We start from the raw sequence: 25,511 nt of genomic DNA, 5'->3' as shown, positions 1-25,511 counted from the left end.
GCATCAACTTATGAACCAGGAGGTCAGGGTTCAATTCCTGGTCAGGGCACATACCCATGTTACAGGCTTGGTCCTCAGTGGGGGGGCCTGTAGGAGGCAGCAGATTAATGATTCTCATCATTGATGCTTCTATCTCACCTCCCTCTCCTTTCCTGTCTGAAATCAATCTATATATATATATATAAAAGGCTAAGGTGCTAAGTGTCCTTCCCACTGTCTGCACACTGTCCACCAGGGGGCAGACGCTCAACGCAGGAGCTTCCGAGCTGCAGTGACTTGGCAGATGGTTCTCAGGTGACGCACCGGGAACCAGAGAGGATGGAGCCGGCTTCCTCCCGGGGCCACGCGATTCCACCTTCGGCCGTGGGTTATGTTGTTGCTGGGGGGGCCCGAATCTGGTTACTGCACACGTGTGATTGTGTTCCACACCCTGTATGGCAGCAACTCTGCAGAGTGCCCTCTCGCACTCCGGGACCCCTCGGGGGATGTCGGAGAGCTGGTTTCAGCCTGACCCCCGCAGACCAAGCTGAGGGATTCCACCTGCCAGAGGGACCCCACTCACTCCACAGCTGCCTTTCGAGCCATGATGCTCCCCAGGTGTGGCTGGCCTGGGAGGGACCGTGGTTTGGCTCCAGGGTGTGTCCCTCCCATCTCTCCCAGGCCTGCCCCACCAGCCACCTTCTAATTAATTTCCTTTCAATGTGCATGAATTGATGCACTGGGCCACTAGTAGCATATAAAGAAACTGATTGAGAGGCTGGCACACCTGTGCCCCCCACGCCTCCTCCCCACACTTTTCCCAGGGCTGGGAAGTAGGAAAGGGGGGGAGGAATGGGAGATGGGATAAGATGGCCCAACATGTGGGACGGGTGCCACAGAGGGCGCCTGGGGACAGGGCCCCTGAGGGTACAGCAGGAGGAAAGGAGAGCTTGCCAGCTGGGGCAAGGAGGTCACGGTGAAGGGGTCTTGCCCATGGAGTGGGGTGTGTGTGTGAAGAATCCGGGATGGGAGGGATCATGGCCAGAGGGCCGCGGTGCAGAGGCGGTGGTGGAGGAACGGGAAGAGGCTGCCGCCTGTGGCGGAGGGTCCTCAGGGTAGGGTGGGCAGGGAGGGGGTGGCAGGGAAGCGAGGGTGCCAGGGGCTGTGCTGTGGCCTAAGGGGTTTAGGGCGGACAGGTCCCCCTGGGAGGTGGTGTCAGCCTGGGCCCAGGTGAAGAGCCGATGGACCTGCCAGTGTCCCCGGGGACAGGCAGGTGGAGGGGTCTCAGGGGGGCGCTGTGCCCAAGGGTAGTTTAGGGCTAGAAAGCGGGAGGACAGCAAGGGAAACAACTCACATGCCCAAGCCAGGCAGGCTGGGTGCTCGGTGGGGCAGTCCCCCATGCAGAGGCTGAGGGTTGGCCCTCAGCACGGGAGGCGGAGTGCGGGGAGAGGCCTGCTCCAGGAAAGCCAGAGCTGACCAAGTGGCATAGGAGGATTCTCAATACTTGGTGTAGGGAGTGAGGCCACCGGTCAAGGAGCTGATGGGTGAGAGGGGGAGGTTAGGGCCAAAGGAGCGTTGGACCGAGAAAGTAAGAACAGAGCTACCGATGCCTCGTTATCCCTGTTCTGGGCATCTCCCCCAGGTTTGCAAACACTTACTTGGAAAGTCATATGGACAGTACTCCTGTGTTCACGTCAGCATTACTCCAATAGGAACACGTGGAAACAACCCAGGTGTCCTATTTAGCCTCCTGAGAGCCACAGGGGGCTGGACAGACGCCCTGTCCTACGACGAGACCTCTGAGACCTCTAACCGTCCTGGCCTGCTCCCCGTGGTGGCTGACAGAACCCTGTTCTGAAGAGCAGAGAGGGTGAGCTGGCCACCCAGCTGATGGGATCCTGGGGCAGCGCCCTCAGGCCTCGGAGGAAGAGCTCACTGAATAGGCTCTCCTCTCACCTGAGAAAGCCTGAACCTCCCCTGGACCACAACCTTCCTCTTTCCTCCAGGGGAGGAGCAAGAACAACACCCCAGATCTACCCACTTCCTGTGAGCACACTCTGCCTGGCTCATCTGGCTCCCCTTCCTGGTGCGCAGTGGGGTTGAGGCTGGGGCTGGCTGCCCGGAGGTGGGGCTATTTCTATGCACAGAGAATGGGCACACCCCTCCTACTTCCTCTCCCCCACATTTCTCACTGGGAGCAGGACGGACCTTTAGGCGGAGTGCTGAGGAGCCCAGGTGGGCCTGAGGCACAGGAGAGAAGGGCGGTGGGAGGGAAGAGGGCAGGCTGGAACTGTTTCCTGCTAGCCCTTGGTCAGGGTCTGGGCACCAGCAGGTCTCCTTTTGTCCTCTCATGGGCCTAGGATGGGTGTGAGCCAGGAATGCAAGGACGGAGGACCGAGGATCCTTTCCTGGCCCCATGGCTCAAACCCAACAGAGCGCCCAGCATGAGGCCTCCCCCTCCCCCGCCACAGACACCCTGTGCGCGGGCGCCCACTGAGCAGGAGGCAGCCGAGGGGCAGACAGGGCCCTTTCCACTTCTTTGCTAGTCAGATGTCCCGCCCTGAGCCGAGGCAGGTGGGGAGCAATGAGATCCTTAGGTCTTAACTCCAGTTCTGCTCCCACCAATAAGGTCCTGAGTGGTTACTGTAGGCAGCCCCCCGCTCTCCCTGGCCTGGGACCCCAAGCCTGAAAAGGGAGAGGCTAAGTGCAGTGTTTTCCTTTGCACTGCTCCCTGGGTCCATCAGGAGGTGCTTGGTGACCCCTCTCCCTCAGTATCCTGTGCCTCAGGCTCTCGAAGGCCACCTGGCCAAGGCCCTCGAGTGCCCGGACCCCAGCCTCCCAAGACCAAGATGCCCCTCCCCACTCTGCCGCCACTCTCCCACTATGTGCCGTGTGCACAGGCATTCCACATGTACACCGATGGGCCTCCCTTTCTTGTGGGATCCAACACTCACGTACGGGCTAGGCCAGAGCAGGGTAGCATGGAAGTGAAATCGTTCCATAGTCAAAAGAAAGCTTTCCAGGCAAGGCACATGCCTGGGGTTTGGGCTTGATCCCCATTAGGGGGTGTGCAGGAGGCAGCCGATCAACGATTCTCTCTCATCGATGTTTCTGTTTCTCTCTCCCTCCCCCTTCCTCTCTGAAATCAATCTATATATATAAAAAGCCAGTAACCAGAGCGCCGTAACAACCAGTCACTATGACACCCACTGCAGCTAGTGAACAGGCTGATGAGGGGGGGCCGGCCACAGCTCCTCCCCCCTGGCCAGCCTGCCCCTTATAGGCCCCCACCACCCCAATTGGCCTGTGGCCCCTCCCCACCACCAGCTCTGCCTCGGACCAACCCCCCACTCTGATCAGGGTCAGAGCCAACCAGCCAACCACCCATGACCCCTTCCCCAGGCCGCTTGCTGCTGATCGGCCCCCCAACCCCATTTGGAGGCGGGGCCAGCCAGTACACCCTCCCTGCCCCTCCCATGGCTGTCCCCACCCTCAATGGGCCCCCTACTGCAATGGGGGTTAGGGCCTGTGGCCAATTGGACATGGCCCCTCCTCCCAGCCAGCCCTGTCTTGATTGGTCCTTGATTGGGGTGGGCTGGCCAGCCAACCTCCCACCATCTCCTCCTCCTGACAGGCCCAACCTAATTGGTAGAACTTGTGCGCTGGGCCTCTAGTAAGTGTGGGAAGCCGTGTTCCGTGGGGCCCGAGGGCAAGGATGGAGCATAGGGTAGGGACGCCTACCTGCTCTCCTGCAGGGGATTGAGCGCAGGGTAGGGACGCCTACCCGCTCTCCCCTAAGCCTTCAGGGTCAACTAGGGACAGGGCAGACCATAGCCCCATTGTTAGAGAGTGCGCGTGATGCACGACTCATCTGGATGTTCTCAGCTAGGCTGTTCTCAATGATATCTAACCAGATGCTTGCTCTATGTATCTTTTCCAAGAATGTCTTGAGGGACTGATGAGCGGCCTTGTCCTGGGAAAGGGGCACTTGGAGAAATGCCCAGAAAAGCCTCATAAATGTACGCCTGCAACTAATAAAGCTGCTGCAGTCTCATCATGGACTAGCAGTCCTCCTGAAGTCCCGCTTTCTCTTTGTCTTTATTTCTCTTAAAACCTCCTAGCCCTACCTCCAGGACCTGTGATGCCGGCTGGATCCGGTAAGTAAGAATATATTTTAAAGTAAATAATATATAAACAATTAAGAAATCTAATGAACAAAATAAACTGGTGAGTGAAATAGAATCAGAAGCGTGGAAGCATGGAACAAACTGACTAATCTCAGAGGGAAGAGGGGAGGTGGGTGGGAAGATATTAACCAAAGATCTTACTTGTGGATATAGGCAGTAGTATTACTGGATATAGGCAGAGAGTATTACAGATGTCCCCCTTTGTCCACCCAGTTCCTGCCTGGGTGGAAAAAGGGGGACATCTGTAATACTCTCAACAATAAAGATTTTTAAAGAAGTTTCACTCAGTGGATAGAGTGTCGGCCTGTGGACTTAAAGGTCCCAGGTTTGATTCCAGTCAAGGGCAAGTACCTTGGTTGTGGGCACATCCCCAGTGGGGGGTCTGAAGGAGGCAGCTCATCACTGTTTCTCTCTGTCTCTCTCCCTTCCCCTGTAAAAAGCAATTTATATATATTTAAGTTTGTGATGGTTGTATAATGTGAATGTACTTAATACCACTGGGTGGTACACTTAAAAATGGTTAAAATGGTTTTATGTTCTATGTATTTCCCACAAGTTTTAGAAAGCATACATCTGTTTTGATGTGAGAGAGGGAGGGAGAGAAACATCAATGATGAGAGAATTGGCTGCTTTTGCACGCCCACACTAGGGTTGGCGCCCGCAGCTCGCGCCGGGGCCCAGACCGGGAATCCAACCCCCAGGGTCACAGGTCGGCGCTCAACCAGAGCCACGTCAGCGGGCTATTTTACCACAACTTTTTAAACACAAAACAGAAACAACTTCTGATGCACCCCCAAATTATTCTATGGTGAAAATGGATGTTGGGGTCCGTCAGAAGCTCGGAAATTACTTAAAAACATTTTTAGACACACCATTTAATTGTCTGAATTCCTGTCGGACTAGACAGTGTCCAATGAGATCCCAGGGAAGGAGGAAGTCCCGCCTCTCAAGCCGCCGCTCCCAATGGGAGCCCCTCTGGTCGGCGCAGGGCGGAACGGCGCAGGCGCGGAGCTCGACTGTGACATGCATGGGGCGCCCCCGCCTCTCGCGCTTCTGCGCTCGCGGGCGGCTGGTCGGAAGCTCGGCCAGTGAGTGCGGGGCGCGGGAGGCCGGGGTGCGGAGCCCGCTCCGCCTTCCCGGTAGTCTTTCGCCCCCAGCCCCGCTGCGAGAGGATGCTCAGCCCCACCGCCGGGGCTGACGGGGCGGGGGCGGGCGCCGGACGGTGTAGCACCCTCCCGAGCCCCCGGTGGCCGCCCCCGCAGCCCAGCGGGAGGCCGCTCGAGGGCCTGTTTCCTCTGATGCTGGCTGCCTCCCCAGCAGGTCCCAGGCCGCCCCCAGCCCCGCCCGTGGCCCGAGCGGAGAAAACCGCTACCAAGTCACCTCCGGCGCTCCTCGGCGCGAGGGCCGAGACCTCACCGCCGGGGGCAGCCTGGGCCGCAGCGAGCCTTCTCATGCCCCAGTGCTGCCCGCAGAGTGGGCCCGGGCTGGGGTGGCCAAGGGTGGCCACTAGGTGCGTGGGGGGAGGGGCAGTCCCCTAACCCTCCAGGATTGGCATTACTTCCTCATTTTACCGGCCATCTCAGAAGAATTTCCGATGAGGTTCTTGTTAGATTCCTGGGTCCGGCGGGGCTGCTCAGTAGTGAGCGCTGACTGCACCAGGAGTGAGTTCCGCCTCGGGGTTCAGAAGGAGGTGAGGGTGGCGGATGAGCCCCTGGGCAGCCGGAGGGGGGCACTGGCATATATATTACTGATTTCAAAGAGGGTGAGGGAGAGAGCGTTAGAAACATCAGTGTTGTGGGTTTTTTTTTTATATATATAAATATATTTTATTGCTTTTTTACAGAGAGAGGAGAGAGGGATAGAGAGCTAGAAACGTCAATGAGAGAAACATCCACCAGCTGCCTCTTGCACACCCCCTACTGGGGATGTGCCCGCAAGCAATGTACATGCCCTTGACCTGAAACGAACCCGGGACCTTTCAGTCCGCAGACCGACGCTCTACCACTGAGCCAAACCGGTTTTGGCGAAACATCAGTGTTTCTAACCAGCCCCAGATCCAACCATGACCTCCTGGCTCATGGGTCAGCTCAACCACTGAGCCACACTGGCTGGGCAGGATGTTACTTTGACTAGCCTTCCTGATTCCAAATCCTAGGCAGGCAGGTCCCCTTTCCCACCGGCACCAGGCCAGGAAGCTGGTTTTGAAGGCAGCAGGGAGGGCCTCAGGGAAGGATCCCGGGCCGGCAGGCGGGTGGTCCAAGTGGTGTGGGGAGAGATCCGTGGGCTGTGGTGTGTGTTGGGGGGAGAGGAGAGGGGAGTGGGCTCCTCGGGCAGCGCCGGAAAAGGAGCCCAGGGTGGGCCGGGAAGTCGCTGGGAAACCCACTGGGCTGCTCAGGCCCTGCAGCCTAGGAGAGGCCAGGAGAAGCGTGAGCTTCCAGGCCGAGGGCGAGCGGAGAAGTCCGAGCTCAGCTGCGGAGACCGGGCACCAGGCTGGAGTCTGGACTGAGCAGCTGGGGAGCGGCAGCCCGGGCAGGTCGGCGTCTTGCTGAGGTGGAGGCATTAGCAAGAGGTGATGAGACATTGTCTGAGTGAGCTACAGCAGTAGCTGTTTAAAAAGCACGTTACTGCCGAGACCGGTTTGGCGCAGTGGATAGAGCATCTGCCTGCGGACTGAAAGGTCCCAGGTTCGATTCCGGTCAGGGGCATGTACCTTGGTTGCGGGCACATCTCCCAGTAGATTTCTCATCGGTGTTTCTAACTCTATCCCTCTTCCTTCCTCCCTGTAAAAATCAATAAACTATATATACCCTGTTTCCCCCAAAATAAGACAGTGTCTTATATTAATTTTTGCTCCCAAAGATGCACTAGGTCTTATTTTCAGGGGAAGTCTTATTTTTCCATGAAGAAATATACAGTACACATTTATTGTTAAATGAAAATAAAGGAAATTTATTACCTGTATACGGTACGGTAGTACGGTAGTTGTCAACACAAACCACACAAACTGTGAATCCTACAGTATCAAGAATTTATTCATTTATTCAATGACAATCATATCATCTTCTGGAACATCATCATAACAATCCAATTCCTGAATTTCCTGGTGAATTTCTTGTGACTCCATTTCTTTCAGAATCAGTGGACCAAATCTTTCATGTTTAGCTTAGGGAGGACTTATTTTTAGGGGGATGCCTTATATTTCACTCAGAAGGAAACCTGTAAGTAGGTCTTATTTTTGGAGGATGTCTTATTTTCAGGGAAACACGGTATATATATATATATATATATATATATATATATATATATATATATATATATATATATATATAAAACAAAAGTATTTTGTTTTGCCAAGCTGATAATGCTAGGAAGAAGGGGTGGGGGCCCTATCACTTCATAACATTGTTCTGAGATAGTTGATGTTACTTTTTTATTAGGGAAAAATCAGTCAGGTAAAATATCTCGTTAATTAAAAGTGAAGGGGGGGGGGGGGCCTGGCTGGCGTGGCTCAGTGGTAGAGCATGGACCTATGAACCAGGAGGTCATGGTTCTATTCCCAGTCAGGGCACAGGCCCGGGTTGCTTGCTAGTTCCTTGTAGCAGTCATGTAGGAGGCAGCCAACCAATGATTCTCTCTCACTGATGTTTCTATCTCTCCCTCTCCTTTCCTCTCTGAAATCAATAAAATATTGCTTTTAAATATATTTTATTGATTTTTTACAGAGAGGAAGGGAGAGGGATAGAGGGTTAGAAACATTGATGAGAGAGAAACATCGACCAGCTGCCTCCTGCACACCCCCCACTGGGGATGTGCCCGAAACCAATGTACATGCCCTTGATTGGAATCGAACCTGGGACCTTTCAGTCCACAGACCGACGCTCTATCCACTGAGCCAAACCAGTTTTGGCTCAATAAAATATTTTTAAAAATTTAATTCTTTAAACAAAAAAAGTGTGTGTTTGGGGGAGGGGCTAAGGAAGGAGAGGACAGTTTATTCCAGGAGCTTGTTTGGGGAAGGAGTGGTGAGTCTAGAGGACGGCATTTCTGGAAAAGAAGCCAATGATAGCAGCTATTTAATTAAAACTGCCCTGGCAGGTTGGCTCAGTGGTTAAAGCATGGGCTTGAGGACTGAGGGTCAAGGGTTCAATAACCGGTCAAGGGTTCAATAACCGGTCAAGGGCATGGACCTGGGTTGCAGGTTCTCCAGCCCTGGTAGGGGCACCTGAGGGAGGCAACTAATGGCTATCTCTCACGTAGATGTTTCTCTCCCCTACCCTCCCTCCCACTCTCTGGAAGTCAATGGAAAAAAAAATATCTCAGGTGAGATTTTTTTTTTGAAATAAATCTTTATTCATATTATTACATATGTTCCTTATTTAAAAAAAATAAATATTGTTCATATTATTACAAATGTTCCTCATTTCTCCACCCCCCTCCTTTGCTCCCCTCCACCAGGTTCCCTCCCCACCCTCTGTCCTTTCCCCACCCCCCATTGTCCTCATCCATAGGTGCACAGTTTATGTTCAGTCTCTTCCCACATCCCCCTCTCCCCTTTTCCCCAAGAATCGTCAGTCCACTCCCCTTCCATACCTCTGATACTATTATATTCACCAGTTAATATTGTTCATCAGATTTTTTAATTCCCTTGGTTTTTAGATTCACTTGTTGATTGTTACGTATTTGTTGTTCATAATTTTTATCTTTATTTTCTTCCTCTTCCAAAAGAACCCCTTTCAGCAATTCATATAATTCTGGTTTGGCGGTGATGAACTCCTTTAGTTTTTTTTTTTTAATATATTTTATTGATTCTTTTTTGTCCCCCCTTTAGTTTTTGTTTTTGTTTTTGTTTTTGTTTTTTATTAGTGAAGCTCTTTATCTGGCCTTCGATTCTGAGTGATAGCTTCACTGGGTAGAGTATTTTTGCCTATACTTCTTGTTATTCATCACCTTGAATATTTCTTGCCATTCCCGTCTGGCCTGCATGGTTTCTGTTGAGAAATTAGCTGACAATCGTATGGGTACTCCTTTATAGGTAACTACCTGCTTTTCTCTTGCTGCTTTTAATATTTTCTCTGTCTTTTGCTCTTGGAATTTTAATTATCATTTGTCTTGGTGTGGTCCTCTTTGGATTCCTTTTGTTTGGGGGTCTGTGCGCTTCCTGGAGTTGTAAGTCTAATTCTTTCACCAGGTGGGGGAAGTTTTCTGTCACTATTTCTTCCAGTATGTTTTTGGTATCTTGCTCTCTCTCATCTTCTGGGACCCCCATAATTCTGATGTTGGTTCGCTTGAAGTTGTCCCAGAGGTTTCTTACACTATCTTCAGCTTTCTGGATTCTCTTGTCTTCTTGCTTCTGCAGAGTAGTGTCCTCTGGCTCTTTGTGTTCCAAGTCTTTGACTTGATTCTTACGATCTTCCATTCTGTTTTTAGGACTCTATATAATATTTTTTATTTCAGACAATGTATTCTTTATTTCTAGTTGATCCCTTTTCATTTCCTCATAGGTCTCCTTTATTTTATCAGCCTTTTCTGGAAATTCTTGAAAAACCTTATAACCGTGGTTTTGAACTCTATATCCAGTTGCTTTTTGTCTTCCATTTCTTTCATTTGTGATATATTTCCTTGTCTCAGCATTTTCGCTGCTTCCCTGAGTTGGTAGGATGGCTTTGTGTGTTTGGTGTCCTATATGGCCCAGTGGGTCAGCTTCCCAGTTACCTGAGGTAGACACTCTTGGTGCTCCCCTTTGTGGACTGCGTGTACAGCCTCATTGTAGTTAAGTCTTTATTGTTGTTGGTATCACTGGGAGGAATTGACCTCCAGGCCAATTGGATGTATCAGCTGTGTCTACACCAGGATACCTTCTGTATTGGAGACAGTCTTATAGGATCAGACTTGCAAAATTGCAAAAGCCTCTGTGCTCAGCTTGGATGGGGCAGAGTCTCAGGGCTGAGCTGACAGTCTTGGCTTCCTGTCAGCCCTGCCCTTATGCATATGCCTCAGACCTCTGCCTTCCGCGGCTCCCCTGAGTTTACCCCTGACCAGCCCAGATTCCTCATGCAAGAGCATGGTGCTCCAGGGGCTTGGCCGGAATTGGGTTGGGTCTCTGTAGTCTGGAACTTCTGACTCCTTCTGCTATGGAGAGGCTGCGGCAACCTCCGTGGTCAGACCTCTCTGCTTGCACTCACTCATACGCAACTGTAGACCCTGCCCGCTGCAGCTCCTGGCTCCTCTGAGTCTCTCAGTCTCTGAGTCTCTGGGTGCCTTTCTCTACAGTCCAGACCCCACCCGTATGAGCCTGGGTCCAAGGGGTTTTGGCCGGGGTTGAGGTTCAGGGCAGTCGGGGACCTCCTTTCCCCTCCCGCCAGCCAGGCATTCGGCCGCCCTTCCTCTCTGCGCACGAGCGTCTCCCTACCTCAGCACTTTGCGGCTCCCAATCCGATCCGTGAGCCTCTCTCCTTCTTTCTATCAATAGTTGTAGATTTCCCACTCCGCCAGCTTTCCTGTGGTTTTGGATGAAGTCCGTTCTGATTTTAGTTGTTGTTTTTTTTAAAATTGTTGTGTGAGGTGGCAGCTTAGGTGCTTACCTAGACAGCCATTTTGGTTCTTCTCCCTGTTCCTCATTCCCCCCCCCCCCTCCATTGCTCCCCTCCACCAGGTTCCCACCCCACCCTCTGCCCTTTCCCCACCCCCCATTGTTCTCATCCATAGGTGCACAGGTTTTGTTCAGGCCCCGAGAATCGTCAGTCCATTCCCCTTCCATACCTCTGATTCTATTATATTCACCAGTTAATATTGTTCACCAGGTTTTTTAATTCCCTTGGCTTTTAGTTTCACTTGTTGATAGTTACATATTTGTTGATCATAATTTTTATCTATATCTTCTTCCTCTTCCTAAAAGAACCCCTTTCAGCAATTCATATAATTCTGGTTTGGCGGTGATGAACTCCTTTAGCTTTTTTTTATTAGTGAAGCTCTTTATCTGGCCTTCGATTCTGCGTGATAGCTTTGCTGGGTATTGTATTTTTGCCTGTAGGTTCTTGCTATTCATAGGTGAGATGTATCTTTAAAAATGTTTTAAAATACGTACTAGGTGGTTGGGGGGAGGGGCAGTCCCCTAATCCTCTAAGATTGACATTACTTCCTCATTTATAGTCATTATTGTTGTTTGTCTCCCTCTCCCTCCCTCTCTCTGAAATCAATAACAAACAAAAACCTAGATTCTTGGGCCCCACCCAAACCTCCAGCTGGTGTTCAGGGGAGGGTTTCCGTGCTGGGTGGAGGGGACTAACGCAGGGAGACTGAGGAATGAACTTTGAACTAGAAAGGGTGGCCCCTGAGGGAGTGCAGTCAGCCCATCCGCCTCTGAAATGGGGTGCAGCAGCGGGGGGCGGTCTGAGGCGGGAAAGGCCTAAGGTGGCTGCCTATGGAGCAGGAAGGGGCACAGTCCAGGCAGACATGGCATGCAGCAGCCGGGGAACCGAGGAGTGCAGACAGTCCGCCCCGAGAGGGGTGAAGGCAGGGAGTGGGGACCTGAGCTGGAGAAGCCAGCTTTCGAGGGGCCTTTAGCTGCCAAGGAGCCGGGACGTCACCCCAAGCTCACAGGGAGACGGGGAGGAGCAGCAGGGTGTGTGCAAGCAGCCGCGCTTCCAGGCGAGTCACAGGCGCCGAGGACACTGTCGCGGTCTGGACAGGAGGGAGGGAGGCCAGCTGGAAAGGCTGGCTGTGGTGGCAGGAAGGCCAGATCCGGGGCGGGAGACGCAGGAGGCGCTCCCTGCTGGGCGGAGCCAGTTCTGCTATAGAAAGGCCGTGGGGCGGGTGGCGGACTGCTGTGCGCTGCAGTGGTGAGAGGGGGCCCTGGGCGGGAAGGGAGGAAGCTCCCAGTAGGCACTAAAGCCAGGGAGTAGGAGGACTCCCCACTGAGGAGCCTCAGTTTGAGGGACAGTGCCCACGGCCTAAGCCTGGCCCTAAACAGGCTAGCTTCCCGCCATGTGTGTGCTCCTCACTGTGTCATACATTTGCTGAATACACCATGAGATTTGATCGTAATTTGGTCTGGGAGCCTTTAGTTCAGCCTCCTGCCCGCTGTGGCATCAGGTGCTTCTGCGTCACAGAGCCGCTCTTGACTGAGCAATCTGGTGGATCTGGGGAGACAACTCCCAGGCCAAAGGGAGGGGCAGGGGGTTCCGCGGTGCGGGTTCAGGGTGCGCTTGGTTTGGAACTTGGGGCAAGGTGTCCCGCAGCTGTTTGGATGCGCCGTGCCAAGAGCAGGAATTTAGAGCTTGGCAGTCATTGCTCTAAAACCATGGGCCTGGATGAGATCCTGCAGAGAGGCAAGAGTTCCCTTCCCGTGTTCACTCCCACTCCCACCCCCTTCCCCACTCCCTCAGACCACTCCCACCCCCTCAGAGCACTCCCCTCCTTCAGACCACTGCCCTCCTTCAGACCACTGCCCTCTCCCTCAGACCACTGCCCTCACCCTCAGAGCACTCCCCTCCCTCAGACCACGCCCTCTCCCACAGACCACTCCCCCTCCCTCAGACCACTCCTCCTCCCTCAGACACTCCCCCTCCCTCAGACACTCCCCCTCCCTCAGACACTCCCCCTCCCTCAGAACACTCCCCTCCCTCAGACCACTGCCCCCTCAGTCCACACCCCTTCCCTCAGACCACACCCTCTCCCTCAGTCCACGCCCCTTCCCTCAGACCACACCCTCTCCCTCAGTCCACGCCCCTTCCCTCAGACCACACCCTCTCCCTCAGTCCACGCCCCTTTCCTCAGACCACTCTTCACTGCTGCACCCCATGCGATGCCTAAAGCCTCACCTCAGGGGAGCCTGTGGGACCAGCCCTGAGCATTGAAACCTACCAGCGATGACCCTTTCCCACACCGTCCCCCTCAGCAGCCCATCCTCAGTGCTGAGACTCCTTTACTCTTTCCCAGTCTTGGGTAGCCCCATGCGAATTCCAGGCTGCTTAAATGACCAGCCTTTCCTGCGCTGCTGCAAGGAAGGCAAGTGGTCCCTGGTCCCCGCCCCGGACCCAGGAGCTTGGGAGAATCAGAGCCTGGCACCTTGTCGTCACCCTAAGGCCCATCACTAGTGGGAGTGGGGAAGGGAGGCCAGGCCAGGGCTCAGCATGGTCCTCCAGACATAGGCCTGTGCACGCATTGTGCAAGGAGTATGTCTTAGGTTCACTGCCAGCCCCGAGGTGGCGCTCTAGATGCACACTTTCCACTGAGAGGCTGTCTGGCCGACTTCATCCCTGACTCCAGACCCTATTATGTACCCAGTGGTGCCAGGACTGGATATTGTCATTGGCTATTGGAAAGGGTGGAACATAACTATATGATTCCCACCCTTCCCCAGGCAGGAAACAGGGCTAGAGAGTCGCTGTGGTGGGGAAAAAAAGTTATATTTAACTTTTCAAATCCAGCGCCTGGGAAATAACTGGCCACCTTCTAACTCAGCTGCCCCCCCCCTCCCCCACCCATTCCCCCACACACAGGTACAGCAACCCTGAAAACCTGGTCAGTGTCCCAAGCTGAGAGTATTTCTTTTTATTTTCTTTCTTTTTAAAAGATATATTTTGTTGAATTTTTACAGAGAGGAAGGGAGAGGGATAAAGAGTTAGAAACATCGATGAGAGAGAATCATCTACCAGCTGCCTCCTGCACACCCCTTACTGGGGATGTGCCTGCAACCAAGGTACATGCCCTTGACCGGAATCGAACCCAGTACCTTTCAGTCCACAGGCCGATAGTCTATCCACTGAGCCAAACCGGTTTTGGCGCTGAGAGTATTTCTAACCTGCATTTCCTTTCCATCTAGCAAACATCTGAGGGTCTAGTACAGTGTTTTTCAACCTTTTTTGGGCAAAGGCACACTTGTTTCATGAAAAAAATCACGAGGCACACCACCATTAGAAAATGTTAAAAAATTTAACTCTGTGCCTACATTGACTATATATAAAGTAATTCTCTTGAATTGGAATCAAATAAACACAAAGAAAGTATTCTATAATTACTTTATTATGAAATATTAAGTAAACAAAATAGTGAAAAATTATAAAATTCTTGTCTGCACCTACGGCACACCAGGAACAGCGGTTGAAAAACGCTGGTCTAGTACTAGCTGTTCACAGTGCTGTTACCAATCATAAACATTGCAAGAGCAGCTGCCAGTTTTGGATTCTTAGTGGCAGGTTTTGCATTAGCACTGGCATGCACTCTCTCATTTTGGCCTTTCCTTGTGAAGGAGGGACCATTATTGTTCCCATCCCAGAGGAGGAAAGAGGCCCAGAGAGGGTCAGTTACATTTGCTACGGCAATATAGCCACTGGTGACCTTCACATCACCACGGCGCTGTGCTGGGCGCAGGATGGGGCCCTGCCTTTGGGAGGGCCTGGTGTGGTGGGTCAGCTTAGTGCCATAACTGTGCCATGAGCGATGCATGCTGGGAATGCAGCAGGGCCACTGGGGCTCCGGATAGAGGGCTGCTGGGCATGTGGCAGCAGAGGTGTGCTGTGGAGAGCGAGTGCCAGCTGCAGGAGGGGCTGCCAGGCGTTTCGGACTGGCGGGAGTGGGGCTGGGGAGGCCACGCTGGCTGGCCTGGGACTAGGCAGTTCTGGGGCTTCGGCACTCCAGTCACACTCCAGGCCTTTGGTCTGGGCGTTGCTGGGGAACCAGAGCTGCTGGGGGGACTGCAGATGAGAAGGGAGAGGAGCAGCCCTTTGTGACCAAGAGCTAAGGCTACCCTCCTGGGAACAGGGGTGGGGAAGGGGGACGGGCTGAAGGACAGGACAGCCCCTCAAACGCCATTGCACTTCCTGTGTCCCTGTGCGTTCAGCTCTGTCACTGACAGCCCAGCCATGGTGCTCCCTCTGTCACACATTCCTGGTCAGCCCTCTCCACGTGCTGCTCAAGGCTCAAGGTCTGACCCAGGGCTTACACCACAGGGCTCCGGAATGCAGGGAGTGGCTGGGGTGGGGGGGGTGGGGAGCCGCTGTGCCTGGGGTCATGCAGTTTGCAAACTAGGATGTCTTCAGGGCTCTCCCTGTTCTGCTAGTGCCTCAGTGCATGTGACTCTGCAAAGGCCCTGGAGGGGAACCGACACTTGGGGCCCATGACTTCTGTCTGGCATAGTCAAGCCATTTAGCTCAGGGCTAGGCCTCCTAGTGCCCTGGATCTCAGCCACTGCACCCAGGAGGGTGGGGCTGCTTTGAGCCTGGGTCCAGGAGATGCCCTTCGACATGCTCAGAGGACCTCCTGTCGGTGCAGCAGCAGGCTGACCTCATGAGCAGCCAGAATGGCCCAGGGAAAGGCAGGGGAGGGGGGACTGGCCGTTCTGTCCGAGTCTCCCCATTCTAAGCAACCCCTGCCTGGATCCACTGTGGGCTCCGGCTTCTGCCGGGTCCTGAAAGAAGTGGGAAAAGGGCAGGGCAGCAGGTATGCTCAGAATTGTAGAGCTGAAGGGACCTTAGGGACCATCTGGTGTCCCTCTCCGGGAGGGTGAGGCCCCAAGTGCAACGTAGAGAGCAGTGGATGGAAAAGGGGAGGAGGGAGAGGGCGTAGGTTAGCATTCCTGTTGGTATCTAGCCTTTGGCCTGGGTGGTCTCCTTTACAACACACCCCTGTTTTCCATGAGAAGTTTTACCTCCTGAAATATGTTTCTTTTTTTTTTTTAAATATATATATTTTATTGATTTTTTTTATAGAGAGGAAGAGAGAGGGATAGAGAGTTAGAAACATCGATGAGAGAGAATCATCAATCAGCTGCCTCTTGCACACCCCCTACTGGGGATGTGCCCGCAACCAAAGTACATGCCCTGGACCGGAATTGAACCTGGGACCTTTCAGGCCACAGGCCGACGCTCTATCCACTGAGCCAAACCGGTTTTGGCTGAAATATGTTTCTTGTAAGCACCCAGGCACAGAAACCCAAATCAAAACTGGCCTCCCAAGCTCCTCAGACTTATCTTAACCAAACTTGAGCCAGACTTTCCAGGAAGGGAAATAGCAGGCTCACTATTTGAGGTAAGAGTGTCTGGATTTGGGAAAAGAAGACTTCGTTTGCAGACTCCTGAGAGAGACCAGAGGGTCAGCTACTGTGCAGGGGTCTTCAAACTACGGCCCGTGGGCCACATGCGGCCCGCAGAGGAGTCTGATCCGGCCCCCAGGTTTTTTGGGCAGTGAGCGCAGCCGAGGTGTTACAGTAGGAATTAGTAGTTCATATAGTCCGGCCCTCCAGCTCTCTGAGGGACCGTGATCTGGCCCCCACTTTAAAAAGTTTGAGGACCCCTGGTGAAGAGGATGGCTGACTGGCTGGAACAGTGGAATATGTGTAAATTGAAATAAAGGGAGATAATCACCCAAAGTGGGCAAACCTTTGTCAACCAAACTTAGTTTTAGACTGTAATAAGGAATGAAGTCATTTATTTGCGGAAAAAACCCCTGCAACTCCAAGAAACAGATTCAGATGGCAGCATATAATGGTTCCATCAAGACAAAGGGAAAGTCACCTTTGTACGGAATTTTCCTGCCCACAGTGCCCATTTGGGTCCGTTTAGGTAAATGAGGTTTCCAAATTGGGCAATCTGATTGGTTGGTGTAGATGCAAATGAGGATATAATTCATGCAGTTCTGATTGGACGGGGCAGGTCCCAGTCTGCAGGTAGAAGTGACCAGGGTTCCCTGCAGTGATTGACCAGAGGTTGTAAAAGTGAGGAACAGCTCTACCGGGTTAGACTGGCAGCCCATCCACTGAAGGGTTTCAAGTTCGATTCCAGTCAAGGGCACATACCTCAGTTGCGGCTCGATCCCTGGTCCTGGTCAGGGCACGTGTGGGAGGTGACCAATCAATGTTTCTCTCACAATCGCGATGTTTCTCTGTCTCTAACCCCACCTTTCCTCTCCTGCTAAAAATAAATGGAAAAAAAATACCCTCAGGCGAGGATTAACACAAAACAGAACATAAACCTGGAGGCACAGGTGGAAACTGCATTCAGCAGATGGTCACGGGCTCCTATTATTCATAAAGTCTGCCGAAACCGGTTTGGCTCAGTGGTAGAGCGTCGGTCTGCGGACTGAAAGGTCCCAGGTTCGATTCTGGTCAGGGGCATGTACGTTGGTTGTGGGCACATCCCCAGTAGGGGGTGTGCAAGAGGCAGCTGGTCGATGTTTCTCACCGACATTTCTAGCTCTCTATCTTTCTCCCTTCCTCTCTGTAAAAAAAATCAATAAAGTATATTTTTAAAAATATTATCTCCCAGGATAACTTCTTGGGGTTCACAAATGAGTCTTGTTCGGCCACAGCCTGAGCCTGCTCTCCTCAGCCCTCCATTCTTTCCCTTTCTTCTGCCTTCACCTAACGGAACCCAGAAGGCAGACAAGTGGTTTGCTGCCTGCTAGAGCAAGTCTCTGATGGTCCCTCTCTGAGCCCCTTCAGTTGTTTTTAAAAATGTATATATTTTATTGATTTTGTATAGAGAGGAAGGGAGAGAGATAGAGAGTTAGAAACATCGATGGGAGAGAAATATTTTTCAGCTGCCTTCTGCACACCTCCAACTGGGGATGTGCCTGCAACCAAGGTACATGCCCTTGACTGGAATCGAACCTGGGACCTTTCAGTTCTCGGGCCGATGCTCTATCCACTGAGCAACACCAGTTAGGTCATTCAGTTGGTTTTCCCATCCAAGTAGCACCCACTTGCCCCCTCGGGGGCGGCTGACGGCAGCCCTGCGCGTCACGGCTCAGCTGCCCTCGCTGGTCCTTCTGCAGTGAAGTGTGTGTGGCGAGTGTGCGAGCCAGCACACACTGGTTTTAGTGGAAAATCTGAGCAGGAAGGCCCGCGCAGGCAGCGCCTACCCCGCAGGCCCGGGAGGCTGGGCGGGAGCGGGCGTGTCTCAGCCCTCCGCTGGGAGCTTTGCCGGAGGCCGGCTAGGGCTCCAGACAAACTTCACTTGCCGTTAGGTTCTGGCCAGAACCGGGCAAGCACAGGGCTGACCCCACTCAGATGTCAGGCCACACGCCATCGGGGACCCAGGACCTAGGGACCTGCCCCCTCTGGCTCTCTCTGGCATGGCCCTCGCCCAGGCTGGAAACATACCAAACAAGAGGGTGGTGTGAGGGGTAACGGGGGAGGTGTTTGGGGAGCGCTGGGAAGACGGGGCAGCAGGACCTCTGGCCTGGCCAGGGGTGGTGGTCTGAGGGGCCTGGGTGTGGAGGGCGGGTGAGCCCAGGCCTTCCCTGTCCCTCCCCGAGAGGCGTCTCCGGAGACAGCTGCGCAGGCCTAGGTGCTGTGAGGGCTCTGCCTTGGGGATGGGAGATGGCTGGGGAGGGGCTCCTCCTGCTCCAAGCAGTTTCTCCACACGCACTGGCCCCTACATCCACCCTCTGGGCAGTTGGTGGCTTCGAAGTGAGTGCAGCTCCGGGCCTCGGGAAGGAGTTGAAAAGCATGAATCGTTGTCCAGAAAGTACTTAAGATGGCACAGCAGCAGGACCTGTGCGATACCAGCTCCGAGGGCAGGCAGGCTCACGCACCTCAGGGCACCGCCGAGGCGAAGACGGCGGCCAGCCAGGACGGCCCCCCGAAGGCAGGCGCCGCGCCGGCCGCGGACCCAGCCAGCAGCGCCGATGCGGCCGAGGTGCAGTGCCCGAAGGTGTCCAGGCTCCGGTGCTGCTGGCCTAGCAAGCTGAAGGGAGCCCCCTGGCTTCCGTTTAGGCCAAGTTTTGAGAGCAGACAGACAAACTTCATACCCGTCTCCAACGAAGCCCGAGGGCCACGCTCTGGGCCGGCAGCGAGCCCTGAGGACCCGCAGGAAACACCCTGAGGGTGTGCTAGGGGCCGGCGTCCTGCACCCCTCCCCCAGTGGCGCTCCACCTCCCCTGCATCTGTCCGCCAAGCCCCCCACCCAACAAAGAGCCTCCAGGGCCCGGAGGGGGTGGGGTGGATGGCAGCCTTGACGCCTGTGCCTCCAGAGGAAGGGGCAGGATATCTGGGCCCCAGCAGGGGCCCTGTCTGAGGCTCAGGCTTGGAGGGGGTTTGGGGTGAGTTCCCGCAGCTCTTTTAGCCGCTCTGAGGGGTTTTCCGTGTGAGGGGACTGGGGCTGGGGGGTGGCAGGAAGCTGTCCGCAGGGGAGCCATCCAGGCCCATTCAAGGGTTGAGCACTTGTTTAGGGTTAGAGCTGCCCCCTCTGGGGACCTGGATTGTCCAGCCAAGGCCATTGTCCTGCCCCTCCCCCCGTCCCTCCCAAGCCTCTTTGAACCTGAAGTCAGATATTTTCTCTTCCCCTCCCTCTGGGCTCTCCCCACCCAGGGCCTCGGGCTGGGGCTGGGGCTGGGGTGGTGGGGGAGGGAGAAGGCCAGCTAGGTACTGGATATTCGGGTCGCACAGCGAGGGGTGTGGGATCCCTCTGTCTGGGCAAAGGTTGGGGGACGCGGGCACAGTCAGCCCAGAGCCTGGCCCTAGAAGGGGCAGTGGGTCAGCCCGAGTCCAGCAGCGAGGGCTGTGGAGTGGAAGCCTGGAGTGGAAGGGGGGCTTGCCTGGCAGTCTGCCCTGGAGATGGGGTTTAGCAGGCTGGGCAGAGGGCAGCAGCCGCCCGCAGCTTTGGGTAACGGAGTTGGGCCAGTAATCTGGATGAATGCCTGGGACTCTGGCCTGGGGGTGGGGGAGGGCCCAGGGTGGCCGATGAGGAATCGGGGGTAGCCAGCAGTGCTTGGTGTGCACACAGTAACGCGGGACGAGCTGGGCCCGGGGGCAGGCACCTGGCTCCTGGAGGTCCTGGAGAGGGTGAGGGGTCCCAGGCGGCTTGGGGGTGCAGAGCCGAGGGAGGGCCGGGCAGTGGCAGGGTCGGAAGAGACCGTCCTAACGAGGGCTGTACCGAGGGCCCTGGGCTCCCAGACACTCCACTGCCACAGACACCACCGCTCCCAGCCTGCAAACACCCTCCGCCTCAGTTTCTCCCACCTCCATGGCCCTCGCCTCCCCCCACCCAGGGGGCGGGGCCAGAGGTCAAGGCTAGTGGGTGGGGTTGGGGAGGGGGCGAGCGGCGAGCAGTGCCTAGGAGAGCCCTCCTCCACCGGCCCCCGGCTTGGGGCGCCGTCCTTCCCATGGCGGGACACCTGGCTTCCGACTTTGCCTTCTCGCCCCCCCCAGGTGGTGGAGGCGATGGGCCTGGGGGGCCAGAGTCGGGCTGGGCTGACCCTCGGACCTGGCTGGGCTTCCAGGGCCCTCCCGGCGGGTCTGCCATCGGGCCGGGGCTTGCGCCCGGGACCGAGGTGTGGGGGATTTCCCCATGCCCGCCGCCGTATGAGTTCTGCGGGGGGATGGCCTACTGTGGGCCACAGGCTGGAGTGGGGCTGGCACCCCAAGGCGGCCTGGAGGCCCCCCAGCTGGAGGGCGAGGCAGGAGCCGGGGTGGAGAGCAACTCTGACGGGGCCTCCCCCGAGCCCTGCGCCGCCCTGCCCGGGGCCCTGAAGCTGGAGAAGGAGAAGCTGGAGCCCAGCGCCCAGGAGGAGGTGAGCGAGGTGCGGGGGGTTGGTGGTGGCGGGACCGGCGGGGGCGGCCAGGGAGGGAGGAGCAGTGCTGGCCTGCAGCCTTCTTGGCCTGGAACCCGAGGGGAGCTGTAGGCCGGCGGGAACCGAGGCCAGAACTCCGGCGGAGCCGCCGGGCGGCCGGGACGGCGGCCTCGGGAGTCGGAAGCTGGCCCGGGTGGCCTTGCTTCGCTTCGCGCCTGGCCTTCTTGCCAAGTGCGTGCCCTCCACCCCCGAGGCCTGGCCGGGGTCTGGTCACTACAGCCGGCGTCTGTCCCCGCCTGGGTGTGAGCCCTGCTCCACTGGAGCCTCTGTGGATAACTAGACCCTTATCTTCCCAAAGGCCCGGGTGAAGCCCGGGGGTATTGTTCGGAGGCTGGAGGGTGTGGCTGGTTTCGGTCGGGCTCCTGTTTGGGCTGTGTGGCCGGGTGCGCGGGCTCACCTCCCGCCCACTTCAGGCCTGTCTGGGCCAGAGCCGCCTGGTGCGGAGGGCTCCCTCGGAAGCCGTTCAGTCCTGCCGGACCGCTCGGGGAATGGTCCAGCCGAAGCCTCTGGCCCGCGAGGTGGGGCGAGCGGCTTGCGCGGGCCCGAGCCCGGCCTCTAGGCCCGAGGCACAGCCTTGAATAATAATGGCTGCCAATTGCGGCCCATTTCCTAAGTGCCTGGCCGTGTGCTCGGTTTCTACCTCATTATCTCATTAACTGCCCCAAACTCTCCCAGGGAGGTGTCATTAGCCTGTTTCACGGCTCTTAAGCTGCTAAGTGATAAAGCCAGGAATTGAGCTGGGGTTTACCGTACTTCAAACTCCCAAAGCCGGATTTGGAAGAGCCCTGATGGGGACAGCTGCGGGTTTGAAATTGGCTGAGCAGGATTGGGGTGGGGTAGCGGGTGTGAAGTTGATGTGACTGATTACCCTCGAAATACTTCCTCAAGGCTTTCAGGGCGCACAAGGCCTAACTCTTCCCTGGGCCCCTGGCCGTCCCTGGAGTGCCCTGGGCTCAGCACACCCACCCCTCCCATCTACCTTTCCTTGCTGTCCACCCTCAAGGTTCAAGGGCCTCGTAGACTTGACTGCTGCGTTTGCCGTCTGCTGGGATGGCTCAGCAGCTGCACCTCGTCCAGGAGCCCGAGGCCCAGACCAGGCATCATTTCCCCAGTCTCCCTATGACCTCTCCTTTGGAAAACCACCAGCTTTACCTTGGAAATACACCCCAAACCAATACTTGCTGCCACCCTGTCCCAGCCACCACCGTCTGTGCTTGGATAATGCGGCGGCCTCCCTAGTGACCCCCTCACTTCCTCCTTAGTCTCTGGTCACCATTCAACTGGACTGAACACCTTGCAATGGGGGAGTCAGATCATTTCAACTCAATGCAACATCAGCAGCGTCGGCCCTGCTCACCCCTCTGATCTCCTGGCTCCTCGCCCTTCCCTTCCTCTGCCCACTCATCCCGCTCACCTGCGGGCCTCGTGCTGCCCGGCCTGTGCCTGCTGCCCGCCTCAGGGCGTCCCACCTCACTGCTTCCCTTCTCGCAGTGCACCACCTCCGTCTATTTACTTTGTCTCCTAATGCCCCACCCTGCTGTGCTCTGTGAGCCTCTTCCTGGTTTCACTTTTTCCCCATGCTGACACCGGATAGTAATGATTGTCTCCACACCAGCATGGAAACTCCTGAGGCCAGGGTTTTTGGTCTGTTTTGTGTAGCCACTGGCTTAGAGAAGGTATAGAATAAATCAGTTGAATTAATCATTGAGGATGCTTCCATATTGCAAAAAAAAGACATAAAAACAAGGGATAGTTGGCTTTTTTGGGGAGTTCAATTACCACACACCCAGGTTTCAGGTTCAACACTACCTCCTCCCCCTCCTCCCCTTCCCCCCTCCCCCTTTCCCTCCTCCTCTCCCCCCTCGGGGTCTGGAGCCTCAGGAGGCAGCGGATATATGTTTCTCCCCACACCCACACCTCACTAAATCAATTAAAGAAGGGGGACAGTGAACCTTTTAAATTCACCAGCTGTATATGCAAAGCACTTTGTCATGCCTCTTAGGGCACCTGTAGCTTTCTGTGGTGTGCACAGGCCGGGTCCAGCCTGGGACCCCACAAGCATCTGGGAGATTGCGTCCGGGTTGAGAATTCGCGCTGGTGCCCTTGATTTCTCTAGGCTGTTCCTCCAGCCGGAAGCCTCGTGGGTGGCAGAGCCGCCCAGCAGGGCTCCCCGAGAGCCGCCCGCAGCTCTGCGTGTGCTGCGCGGGGTGAATGCGGCTGTGGGTGGGTTGCTTCAGCGTTGGGTGGGCGGCCTGGACGCAGAGGCATTCCCGCCGCCCGGTGGGCGGGGGACAGGGGTGTGCTGTTCTCACACGTCCTCCCGCCGCAGAACATGCGAGCTCTGCAGAAAGACCTCGAGCAGTTCGCCAAGCTCCTGAAGCAGAAGAGGATCACCCTGGGGTACACCCAGGCCGACGTGGGGCTCACCCTGGGCGTCCTCTTCGGTGGGTCCTCTCCGCATGTTCTGTTCTGTCCCGTCCCATAGAACACAGGGACCCCCCACCCCCAGCAGTCCTGAACCTGGGCCTTTGCTACCAAGGGAGTGAGGGGCGGGTGCTGGGGCAGCCTCTGCCCTTGCCCAGGACGAGGGTGCAGAGGGAGGAAAAGATGTTTGGGCCTTGAGCTCCGTCTGGGAAGTGGGTCCTGGTGTGGGACCCTGGGTCTTGGGGTCACGAGGGCCTTTCTTGTTGCCTTATCTTACTTCTCTTTCAACCCACCTCCCAGGCAAGGTGTTCAGCCAGACGACCATCTGCCGCTTCGAGGCTCTGCAGCTCAGCTTGAAGAACATGTGCAAGCTGCGGCCCCTGCTGCAGAAGTGGGTGGAGGAAGCTGACAACAATGAGAACCTGCAGGAGGTGAGGGAGGGCGGGTGCCCGGGGCCTGTGGTGACGGGTCCCCCTCCACTGCTCCCCCTGGCCGGCAGCCCTCCCTGGGGGGAGGTGATGGCTCCGCGCTGCCGGGCTGGGGCAGCTGCTGGTCTAAGCCTGTCCCTGGAGGGTCCTTCTTTCTCATCTTCCGCTCTGGTGACACCTCCACCAATGCCCTTAGCAACTTGCTCTTGAATCAGACCTTGTGGGTTCTGGGTTCGAAGTCTGCCCTCCTAGCTCTTTGTCATCCCCCCCCCCCCCCCCGCCTAGATATGCAAAGCGGAGACCCTGATGCAGGCCCGAAAGAGAAAGCGGACGAGTATCGAGAACCGAGTGAAGGGCAACCTGGAGAGCATGTTCCTGCAGTGTCCGAAGCCCACCCTGCAGCAGATCAGCCACATCGCCCAGCAGCTCGGGCTGGCGAAGGACGTGAGTGCCCCCCACACTCCCTGCCCCCACCCCCCACCCCCTGGCCCGAGCTCCGGTGCCTGCCCTTCAGCCTCTCTGGGTCTGTTGGGTTTGTGGTAAGTGATCCACCTGGAGTTTATAAACAAGTCACCCCCCCCTCCCCCCAGGTGGTCCGAGTGTGGTTCTGCAACCGGCGCCAGAAGGGCAAACGATCAAGCAGTGACTATTCTCAGCGGGAGGATTTTGAGGCTCCGAGGCCTCCTTTCCCAGGGGCACCAGTATCCTTTCCTGTGGCCCCAGGGCCCCACTTTGGCCCGGGCTATCCCGGCCCTCACTTCACCGCGCTGTACTCCGCCGTCCCGTTCCCCGAGGGGGAGGCCTTCCCCGCCGTGCCGGCCACCCCTCTGGGCTCCCCCATGCATTCCAGCTGAGCCGCCTCCTTCCCAGGGAGCCAGGGAGAGGCCCGAGTCCCGGGGCTCTGGGACCGAGATCTTCTCACTGTAGAGTCGGGAGCACAAACGGTGTGGGGGCAGGAGTTTGGGGAGCTGGTGGGCGGGAAGGTGAAGTTCAGTGATGCTCTTGATTTTAATCCCCTATCACTTTGATTTTAATAAAGAAACCCGGGACACAGTGGTGGATACTTGTGTCTTTGGCTACTGAAGGGAGGGGCAGTACACAGATGACCCTGAAGCCCAAGCGCCGAGCCCGCTGAGTCCCACAGTGGCCCTCAGAGGCAGATCCAGTTCTTAGGAGCTTGAGACACAGGGTCCCAGGGGATTGGACTTATTTCTGCCACAGATGTGGTCACTCAGACCACTCCCCACTAGGAGCTCCTTCTGCTTTCCCCGCTCTGCTTCGGAAGTCCTCGGTGCATTGTGCTAAGAAGTCCAGTCTTTAGGTCCTTATTTCCTTTGCCTGGAGCCCCGGCTGGAAACTCCTTGGTGCCAGGGCCCCTGAGGTTTCCCTTCATTTTGCCTGTCCTGTCCGAGTGACTCAGCAGACCCTCCGCGCGTTGCTGCTACCACATAGGGGTCCTTGCTCCTTCCTCTGGAAACAGGTTGGTAAGCGGTGGTAGAAGCGGAAAGGGGTGGACCTGCATCCGGGTAAGGCAATGCCCACACGGGCTGAGCTGTCACGGGGCCAGGCAGCGGCTGCTCTAGCGGGTCCTCTGCCCTGGCAGTGCAGGCATGCCTTCACAGGTGGCTTTGTCAGATGGAGGGCAAGACCCCCACGAGGGAAAGATGGCTCACTTTGCGCAGTGGTCTGGAGCCGAACCCGCAGTGTCAGGTCCGCCTGCACAGGTTCTGCCTTCTACGTGAAACCGGCCAAACCCAGTACCTAGCTGTAACGGCAGTGGATGTTTTCTTTAAACCAAACCCTTCATTACCTGGGTTTCTTTTTTTCAGGCTCCAAGTTCATCCCATATATTTGCACTTTTTCTTTTTTTAACTTTTTTGTTCTTATTTATGCATTCATTAGTTAATTCTTTTTTTTTTTTTTT

The 25,511-nt window shown here is 55.8% G+C and overlaps 1 protein-coding gene and 2 long non-coding RNA genes across 4 annotated transcripts in view; 2 read left to right on the top strand and 1 right to left on the bottom strand.

The window, feature by feature from the left end:
* The window catches only part of LOC311626233, a 1,185,289-nt gene extending 1,181,234 nt beyond the window's left edge, over positions 1–4,055 (top strand). The window contains exon 4 of the long non-coding RNA XR_014795658.1: positions 3,706–4,055. This is a non-coding gene — a long non-coding RNA (uncharacterized lncRNA). The remainder of the gene's footprint in view (positions 1–3,705) is intronic.
* An 11,160-nt stretch (positions 4,056–15,215) lies between these two features.
* LOC311625976 lies at positions 15,216–19,914 on the bottom strand. The gene is made up of 3 exons (XR_014795599.1): positions 16,456–19,914; positions 16,084–16,261; positions 15,216–15,816 (listed from the first exon to the last, which is right to left on the bottom strand). It is a non-coding gene; the product is annotated as an uncharacterized lncRNA (long non-coding RNA).
* On the top strand, positions 19,907–25,492 carry POU5F1 (POU class 5 homeobox 1). Of its 2 annotated transcripts, none has more exons than XM_084890794.1 (5): positions 19,907–20,675; positions 23,065–23,179; positions 23,460–23,590; positions 23,873–24,031; positions 24,178–25,492. In XM_084890794.1, the coding sequence occupies exons 1-5, from the start codon at positions 20,268–20,270 to the stop codon at positions 24,439–24,441; spliced, it is 1,077 nt and encodes a 358-aa protein (XP_084746920.1). In that variant the 5' UTR covers positions 19,907–20,267; the 3' UTR covers positions 24,442–25,492. The 2 variants fall into 2 exon arrangements, with proteins under 2 accessions (XP_084746920.1, XP_084746919.1); XM_084890793.1 differs by having other exon boundaries at positions 19,907–20,684.
* Positions 25,493–25,511: the final 19 nt, after the last annotated feature.

Source organism: Pipistrellus hanaki (genome assembly GCF_964339955.1).
Source record: "Pipistrellus hanaki genome assembly, chromosome: 7".
Lineage (NCBI taxonomy): Eukaryota > Metazoa > Chordata > Mammalia > Chiroptera > Vespertilionidae > Pipistrellus > Pipistrellus hanaki.
This window is presented reverse-complemented; position numbering and strand designations above follow the sequence as displayed.